Source organism: Brassica rapa, chromosome A05, assembly GCF_000309985.2.
Source record: "Brassica rapa cultivar Chiifu-401-42 chromosome A05, CAAS_Brap_v3.01, whole genome shotgun sequence".
NCBI classification, from domain to species: Eukaryota; Viridiplantae; Streptophyta; class Magnoliopsida; order Brassicales; family Brassicaceae; genus Brassica; species Brassica rapa.
This window is the reverse complement of record NC_024799.2, coordinates 11,478,250-11,488,144: the sequence shown is the minus strand read 5'-3', so window position 1 is coordinate 11,488,144 and position 9,895 is coordinate 11,478,250. Positions and strand designations below refer to the sequence as shown.

General features: G+C 31.0%; 1 protein-coding gene across 1 annotated transcript; it reads left to right on the top strand.

The window, feature by feature from the left end:
• Nucleotides 1-9: 9 nt before the first annotated feature.
• On the top strand, nucleotides 10-4,969 carry LOC103868582. Its single transcript, XM_009146670.3, has 5 exons — nucleotides 10-115; nucleotides 544-743; nucleotides 920-1,046; nucleotides 1,121-1,328; nucleotides 1,483-4,969. The coding sequence occupies exons 2-5, from the start codon at nucleotides 544-546 to the stop codon at nucleotides 1,500-1,502; spliced, it is 555 nt and encodes a 184-aa protein (XP_009144918.2). The 5' UTR covers nucleotides 10-115; the 3' UTR covers nucleotides 1,503-4,969.
• Nucleotides 4,970-9,895: the final 4,926 nt, after the last annotated feature.

Sequence of the window (9,895 nt, the reverse complement as noted above, 5' to 3'; positions counted from 1 at the left end):
AAAAAATCACTTTCAAGTCGCGACCGACGAAAGCCATCGTCTTCTCCTATTTCAAGTCTCACCGTCTCCGATTCCAAGCCTCACCATCTCCCGTCTCCCTATCACATCTCTCAAGGTAACCCCTTTCTCTCCTCCGCTAAATCTGAAACCCTTCAATTCTCGAATCGATTAGATGTTCTAGGGTTTTGATTTCTTTATTTTTTTGGGCATGTTTAATTCTTGTTCTAGGGTTTCGATTTCTTTCTTTGTCTGTGTGTTTCGATTTCTTTCCTATCTAGGGGTTTCGATTTCTTTGTTTTGTAAGTGTCTATGTTTTAGGGTAGGTTTCGATTAGGGGTTTTGTCTCTGTCTAGTTAGTGTTCTTGTGATCTGATTACGTCTCTGTCTCTTTTTTTTTTTAGATTTGTCTTTCTCTCTTTGTTTTCACTCGAACCTAAAAGTGTTTTAATTTCTCATGTTCTTCTCTCTGTCTCTTTTATGTCGCTTTGTCTCTGTTTATATTTGCTTGTATACTAATGTTTCTTTTTCATTGGTTGTGAACAGATGAACTCACCAAGAGTACCTGGGACAACTGCTGCGCCTCCTCCTATGCCTCCTGGTGCTACTGGACCGGCTTCGAACCATGCTGCTTCCTCTTCTCGTTCCAATAGCTACCCGCAGATGACCCTCAATGCCATGCTCAATTCACCTGCTAGGCTAGCACAGCCTCATCTCCATCCAGATAAAATCAATGGAGCTTTATTGTAAGATTACATTTGGTCTCCATCTCTTTCTTAGACTAGGATAGTTTCTGTTATTTGAATTATGGATGTGATTGCTTAGGATAGTTTCTGTTTAGGATTGTTACTTGTGATTGTTTATTTTTTTAGGATTTTTTGTGAATGTATTTTTTTGTGACTGATGTTTGTTATCATTTTAGGTTTGGTATTGACCCATGTGTCAACTCTTTCATTCGGGCAACTTGGCAAGCATACTACGTGGGGCCTTGGAAGAGTTGGAGGAAGCTTCCTGATGAAAGGAGGGAATCATGGTGGCAAACGTTTGTGGTAACTGACTAGTATACATTGTATATGCCGCTTACATGTTTTATAATCGCTTACTGTTTTGTTTTCTTTTGTAGCAAAATTTCTATTGGGAGCCTGAGTTTAATGACTTGGTCTACGGTCTTTGGAAGAAAGAAACATGGAAAACTATTGGTGAAAGGATAAGCAAGAAGAAGAGGCAACACAAGAAGCCAAAGTATATCAATGATGCTGACTGGACACTCCTGTTGGAGCATTGGGCAACCGATGCAGCTAAAAAGAAGAGCAAGAAGGCTGCAAAATCTCGTAAGTCTGATCCTGTGGGTAAAGTTTTCCACAAGCATAATGTAGAACCTAGGTCTTTTGCAAGGATTGAGTATAACATGGTATATTTCCATGTCTATACTTTTAAATACTGTTCTTTTTTCTAATCTTCTGTAATTATTTTTCTTTTTTGCAGATGGTGGCATCTGGTACTAATGAAGAGCCATCATTCACTGACCTAGTCAGGGCGACACACATCCGACCAGATGGGACTTTTTTGGACTATCGTGCTGAAGAAATTGTTACTCAAGCCGAGATGGAAGCCACACAGCTCTCTAACACTGAAGGATCACCCGGGAGTCCAAGTGCATCATCTACTCCTTCTCGCCTCAAGTTAAATAAAGGTTATCTAAAGGTATCTTTCATACACACAATATAGTAGAGAACCATGTTATGTTTGTGTTAAAAAGACTTGAGCTTATTGTTTATTTATTGTGACATAGACACGGTCCTGGAAAAGAAACATTAGGTTTCAATTGTTTTATGTTCTAATTTTTATGTGGAATTAGATATGACTTAGAGCTTCTTAAGAATGTGGTTTACAATGTATTATGCTATGTTCTGTTTATTTACAGTCTTGACAGCCACCTGAGTTTATTAAAATTGTTTTATGTTATGTTCAACAAAATTCTAAGGCTAAGAGGGGGCATGTTTATGGACTCGGCAGTGCCAAATACAGGGAGCAAAGCACCTTCTTCATGCGTCCCTAATGGTCTTGCCCTCAACCTGGAGCTGGAGATGCGTGTGGGAGGTCTTGAGACAAGCCTCCAAAGTGTGAGGCAGGACGTGTCTGAGGTGAAGCAGGATGTGTCTGAGATGAAGCAGGACTTTGCATCAACAAGAGATGAAATCAATCAGCTCCTCCAAACGCTTCGTCCCCAACAAGCACCTGCTGAACAGACTTCTGCTCAGCCTCAAGCCCCAAGTACTCAGCCTTAAGTAGGTTCCTGTCTTCTCTTTTGTAACAAGGTTCATCAAACTCTAGCTGATCTTTTGGTAGAGTCTTCTTAGACTCTTTAAAACTCTCTTTAAAACTCTTATACCTTGTATAATTATCTCTGTTTTTGTAATGTTGAACCTACACTTTTATATATATGCAACTTCTGTTTTTTATTAAATGTGCAATGTTTTAATATTTGAATGGAAATAAAAATTGTTCAAATTGGCTAATTAAAGAAGAAAACCATTTACAAAAATGGTTACAAAATAGCCACAATAGTTACAACGGCTATAACGTGGCTAAAGAATACCACGTAAATAAAAAAACAAAACCGTGGCTTCATATAGCTAGCCACGAAAACGTAGTGGCAAAACCGTGACTGCGAGAACCACTTTAAATTAGTGGTAAAACCGTGGCTATAATAGCCACTAAGTGTAGCAACGCTATAGATGTTATTATCGTGACTATACAAGCCACGAAAAAAAAGCATGGTAAAAGCGTGGCTAGTAGCCACGATAAGCCACATTTTTTTTCAGCCACGAGGCTATAGCCACGGTAAATTCATTTTTAAAAACGTGGCTCTTTCTTCGTAGCCATAAAATTCTGCTCTATAGCCATGGAGTTGTAGTGGCTATGCGGTATATTTTTACTAGTGTTATAATTTACTTAGATTTTTATAACATACGTCAGTTTGTATTTCTACCACTCTTTTGCTGTAAACATTTACATCCACTTACACTATGAAGTTTACATTGCTAAACTTGTTTATTACTATTATGGTATTCTAGTTTATTGGTTGGTAACTTCATGGAACATCAAACACAAGATTAAATAACACATGTATAAATTAACGGTTGGGACTATATAAAACAAAGACTTCTATAATTTATTATTCATTGTTGTCAGTAAATTATTATTTTATATTATTATACAGATATAATTTTATTAAATAATTAACAACATAATTTCATATTAACAACCTTTAGATTTATTAGATATTGGGGGCATGTCTGTGTTTCGCGTGGAATATTATTTTATTGTTGTTAATTATTATTTTTCGGATGATATAGTTAACTAATTATGTGATTGTCTTTATTTGCTAAGAGTATTATTTGGTATTTTTATTATGTTATGTAGTAATAGGTGATATGCTAACATATTATGTGTTTGCTTTTCTTAATAGTGTGTTGTTGTGGGTATAATAGTAGTATTAGTGGTGGAGTGAGTTTGTGATGTAATGCATAGTGAATTTTAATAATTTTACATTTAGGCATTTGTTGATTGTAAGGCTAATGGTTTCAGGGTAAAAATTAATATTTTTTCCAATTATTTGAATATTACTTTTTAAAAATGTTTTGTGCTCTCTCCCTATATTTTTACATTGAGTCGTCACCATCTATGCATTTCGTTTACCTTTCTGATTTGCTGTGATTCTTACTATCACCGAAAAAGATTCACATATGTGCTCTTGTTCTTCCTCACATTTTTCTCCTTTTCTTCCTTAGATTTCGACTCATGTTAGGAACTGCATCTCTTTGGGTTGGGTCAGAGTTTAGTCGTCTTTGAAGTTGTTTTCCTCGTCGTTGGCTTACCATCGATAGTCCTTTATCGTCTTGGTTTTCAAGATATGGTTTTTGGTGATTTGACTTCTATAGCTCGAGGACGGCTCCATGATTTGATTATTTCGTTTTGTCTACCCTTCCATCTATGTTCCCTCTTCTCATTGCAGCTTTCATCGTTGCTTGCGTCTCTGTGACTCTCCCTTTTGCCATGTTTTCCACTCCAGGTTCGGATAGTGTTCTCCTCCGAGTACGCTTTGTAGATTTGGAAGATTGTTTCTGGTCTCAAGTCTGGGCTCTGGTTTCTCGGGGGTTGGCTTCCGTTCTCCCTCACTCAGGCTGTTCTCTTCTTTTCTTGCTTCCCTTAGTATAAGTGTGCGGTATTAGTCTCTTGGAGCTTTGGTCCCTTATATCCAGAGCTTTATGGTTCTTCACCGGCATAGGCGTCTTGTTTATGCTTGTTTAGTTTGTGAGGTGCTTCTTACCTCTTAGTTGGTGGTTGTGCTTATCGTTCGGTATGTATGTCTCTTCCTGCTTCATGGTAATTTTGGCCTTTTGTTGATTATTCCTGTAACCCGCTTTCTTGGTTCTTTGCATTGGTCCTTGATCAGTTCTTTTGTGTTCGAGGGATTGCTTTTTCTCAAAATTATCTTTCTACATTTTTTTGACTTTTGATTGTTCTGTCCAACACACTCTATGATAAAGTGGGGAAAGTTAGTTTTCGTTCTTGATCGCCTTTGAGCTCTGGACTTTTATTGAGTTAGCGTTACTCTGGTATTTTTTCTCTGTGATTATGGAGGTTTTATGTTTAGATTATGTGTTATGCTTTAGTTTGGTGAATATTAAGATCAATATATAGTTGTAAATGAAATAATAGAAAATAATAAATAGCGAAAGTTTATGTTATTTTTAGCTGTGAATAAATTAAATATTTAAAATACATTTATATTTTTTACTTATTTCTTTATTCATTTTGCAATTTTTTGGACAATAAAATAGATTATCAAAGTTCAAATGATGATGGTTAGTGTGAGAAGTATTAGATAGTGCATAATTAGAAAATAGTGAACCAAATTGCAATAATCTAAAAAAAAATGATCTAAAATGTAAAAAGACAAAAAAAAGGACATGTCAACAAACTCCCCTTCCACATGTCATAAGAATAGAGAAAAGTCTATTTTATATATAGTTGTTAGATTAAATCACGGATAATTAATATAAGAAAATAGTTGAAAAAGAAAATGTATTTTAAAAGAAGAGAAATAATCCATATATGTATATTGTGTCGGTATCTTAAAATAAAATTTTAAATCATAATGGTTTTTAAATATATGTATTAATAATTATATGTAAGATGATTATGTTCGCATGTGCCGACAAAACACCTAGTTTATTAATATATATGTTTTAGACAAATCAAAAGCTGCTACTTGAATCATCCAAAATATACATCTACAACTTTTTAATCAAATTAGAACATGTATAGTTCTACAAGTTTCCCAACAACTTTGAGAATATATAAGATGCTTTATCTACATGCAGAGTGGATCCCACTTTGTGAGGTTCCTTTTCTAAAAGAATCATTTATATATATAGATGTATACTAATATAACAATATATAAAATTTTCAATATAAAAGAGAATAAAATAAATTTAGTTTATAAAATAATACTAAACATTAAATATTTTATGTTATTATAAAATAATGAGAATAAATTTAATTATAAAACAAAAATAAATGCATATTTATTTGTTGAAACTCATAATTATAATTTCTTTTCAAAATAATAAATATATACATTTAAAAAAAATCATCTTAAACTTTTTAAAGATAAATTAAATAAATTGTTTAATTTTATTTGAATTGGGCCATTAAATTTTCATGACTAGTTTTGTCTTCATACGTTTTCAACAGTATATATAAGGATTAAAAAGTATGTGGATTTTTTTAATAATAATTTAAAAACTAGATACGGACCCGTGCTGTCAATTTTTCATAAAAAATATTCAGATTAGCTATGGACAATTGGTTCTTGGTTTACATGTCCAGTTCGGTTCTAGAGGTTTAGGATCCATTCGGGTATTTAGAAAATTTGGTTTAGTTATATTTTGGTTTTTTTTTTTCAGTTTTTGGTTTGGGTAATAAAGTTAGGTATCAACTAGTATTCGAGATAATTACAAATCTTGTTCATTTCGGTTCGTTACCAATTTTTCGATTAATTCAGATATAAAGTCATGAAATTTGGGATTTCAAATGAAATATTAATTTTTAGATTTTCAGATAAAATTTGGATAATTCAGATAGTTTTTTACTTTGGATTAAAAATACTTTGGTAATAATATTTTACGTATTTTGGTTTTTAAATAGATTTTTTAAATTATTTAATTAATTTAAAACTAAAAATAGTTAATATTTATAATTATGGAAATTATATTATGGAAATTTATACACCCATTCGATTTTTGGTTCTCTTTCGATTCTTTGGTTTTAGATATATATGATCCGTGCAGTTCAGGTAACTGGTAGGATCTAGACATGAACTGAACTTTTTTTGTTTGGTTTGGTTTGCTTCTTCGGTTCCAGATAAATGCATCCATGCATAACTCAGATTATGTTATACAATTTTCATTTTTTTTTTTGTTTATAGTTGTGTTAAATAATAGTGGATATAATATATATTTATTATTGTTGACATCTATATATATAATATTTTTTAACAAGTAGAATTGATTTCTGGTACAATATGTGTTGTACATGGTGTTAGTTTATAATGTATAATAATTCATATGTAAATTTAGTTGTTTGACTTAGAGATTAATTGTGATATTATTTTCTTTAAATTAAGGAGGTGATTATGTTTTAATTTTATATTGATCATAATAAAAATAGTTGTTTTAAAATAGTTGTTTTAAAATAGTTAATAATTTTAACCTTTTTTAATTTATCTAAAATATTTTTTTTAATAATTACAAAATAGATTTTTAAAATAGTGGTTTTATATAATTTATTAATTTTGAGTTTCACTGCATTTTTAAAAATTGTAATTATCATATCATATTATTGAAAACTAAACATGCTTAATTGTGCACAGAAAATCTAATCTTAAACATTATGGTTAACAGATTTTTTAAAAACGAATATGTATATGTTTGAAACATATTTGGCCTCAAAAATCTTTTTAAAAGTTTATATTAGTTTCTAAAATTTTTTTTAACGTTTTTATAGGTTTTACAATTTTTAATTTTAAGAATATTAAATATAATCTTATTCGGAATGTAAACTGAATACAAACATTTACATTAGGATATATTTGATATTGTGGTTAATGTAACTCTAACAGAAGAGAAAGTGATTTTGGTTTGGATGCCATATCACAGATACAAATCTAATAATCATTATAAAGAATGGAAGAACATGTCGTTTGTGTACGAAGAAAATATCAATAGGAACTGAAAAGAAACAAATACAATTTGTATACAAACGATGTCCACATGAGTCATATTGAAGAATAAATATAATGAAAGTCGTGTATTGACCAGATCCAATAGGTCCAATCTGATTTAATAAGGGTTGGTTTAGTAGATAACCGAATTAGAGTTTAATATGTAGTTGTTTTAGTTTAAGTAGATCTGATGATAATTATATAAGTAGTGTGTAATTAGATTGTAAAACTTTTGAAAAGTCCAATAATTAATGACAACTTGTATTAGTAGATAAAAATAAGACCCTAAATTAATAGATTAGATTTTGACAGAAATTATGATAATATTTTATAGCGACATTGAAAAAACACACACACACGGACAAAGGCAGTAAAATTTTAGGCATAGAAATGGTTTGATAGTGAAATAGGTTCAAACAGAACAATTACAACGATCGGCCGTGCCGCCGAGATACATTGGTAATTTCAAATTCCTGAAACCATGGCTCCTAAAATTCTGAAAGCGCCTCACCACTAGTATCAGTTTAGTCGGAAACTGATGATCAGTGCAAATGGAGAATTGGAAACTTACCTCATGCGAGCTTCTTCTCAGCTTCTGGTACGTTGGACTTTCTGCATAAACTACTGGAGGTGCTATATGGCATAAAGCGGTATGGTTCACAAGTTTAAAACCAAAGCACTCATTCCTAACCTGGATTGCGGTCAGAAATCGTTTACCAACACATGAAAGGCTGTAACATGAGGAATTGACAGTGTCTCACCAGACTATTTTAAACAATATTAAATATGAATATACATGAAATGATATTTCATATTCATACGATTTTATGATCATTTGTATCTTGCTATAACAGAAAAAAAGTCAAACCATTGATCACAAATCATTTAAAAATGAAACTTTTAACACTTATAGTAATTTATAGTTATTTTAAAAAATTTAAAATATAGCATATAAGAAAAAATAATTTTTTATTATATGGTTAATATGATTTTTTAATTTATTTTAATAATATAAAATTAAGAAAGAAGGGAGGATTCAAAATTTGTTATCAAATCTTTATTATTCATAATCATTAATTGTATATATATTAGGTAATTCCGTAAATTTTATTTAAGGAAATAATGGAAAATATTATTTTGTATACTACTAATGAATTTGATAATTAGTTTAATAAAATTAAAAAATATGTTTTTAGATGGACCAACCTATTTTTCTATGGATTCTAAGAATCATTATAGTGATAACACGTGGCTATAAAAAAAATATTGTATACTTCTCAATTAATATATACTAAATTTTCTTTAAAAAAACATACTAGCTTTTCGAACCTTACCAATGACTCTTGAAAACATTACCTTTTCCAAAGATGTCAAACCATTCAAAATCACATAGCGAATTCAAATGAAATCATTCATGGATTCAATACACAACCATGAGAGGCGAAACTCTAGAGTTTATTCTAGAAGATATAACGATAACTTTCGTTTGTTCTATGTATATTTGTAATAAGATTGAGTGTATTTCTCAAACACTAAATTGTGTATAATGACGATTATTTTTTGTGCAGAGAGTTTTTTTTCTTGTCAATATGCCATTATATTACTCAAGCTTAAGATGATATGTGTAACTAAACCGGAATAAAAAAAATTAACAAAATAAAAATTCATATGAGAAGATCGAGTGATTCTAGTTAAGAAATCTTGTAGTTCCATTATGTCCCCGAGGAGAATAGCAGATTCTGAAATCTTGAAATTTTTTTTTCACCTCTTGTATGTTCTCCACGTTCATCCACATCTACTAAAAGTTGATACAAAAGTTCTAGAACCATCTACCACACATATATTCTCTAAGCAGATGGCTTGAGATGGTCCTACTGTGTTTGGATCAAATTAATAGTAAGATCATGTGGATATAATTAAAATTCATGCATCATGCAAAAAAAATGTGACTAGCTCGTGTAACAATAAAATTTCTAGTCGGTGAATGTTCATTGAGATATCATCATTAACCCCTGCATCTGAAAAAATAGAGACCAACTAACCATGTTTACAAGCTTGGTTTTATTGGAAATACTAATAAAAACAGTTTTGAAATAAACTCATATCTTACAACACATGTTAAACTAACCAAACATTTAATATTAAATGAATCAATATACTTTTTCCAAAAAAAAAATGGTACTTCACTAAAATAAATTATTATGCTTTCGTATTAACATTTGCAACTTGTCATAAAACTACGTGGAAATTGTCATGAAAATCCCGAACTTTCAAATATAGCCATTAAAAGCATGAACTTTTTCTGAGACAATTTAAAACATTAAGTTTTCGTTGACCGTTGTTTTAAATCACAAATTGCATTGACCGGACAATATTAGGCACACCGTTAAATAAGCTAACAAAAACTTTAGACACTGTTAATTAAACGTGTATAATCACTGTTAAACTAAACGACAAGTTTTGGTTTTGTCCAAAATCCCGAGTTCATAAACCCCAATTCTATTTTCCTTGTTTCTCATCCCTCTATCGATGTATTCTTCTCCTTCTTTCTGTATGCTTTTCTTCTATTTTTCTCTGATAACTTCTCTTAGGATTGTCGTTCTATGG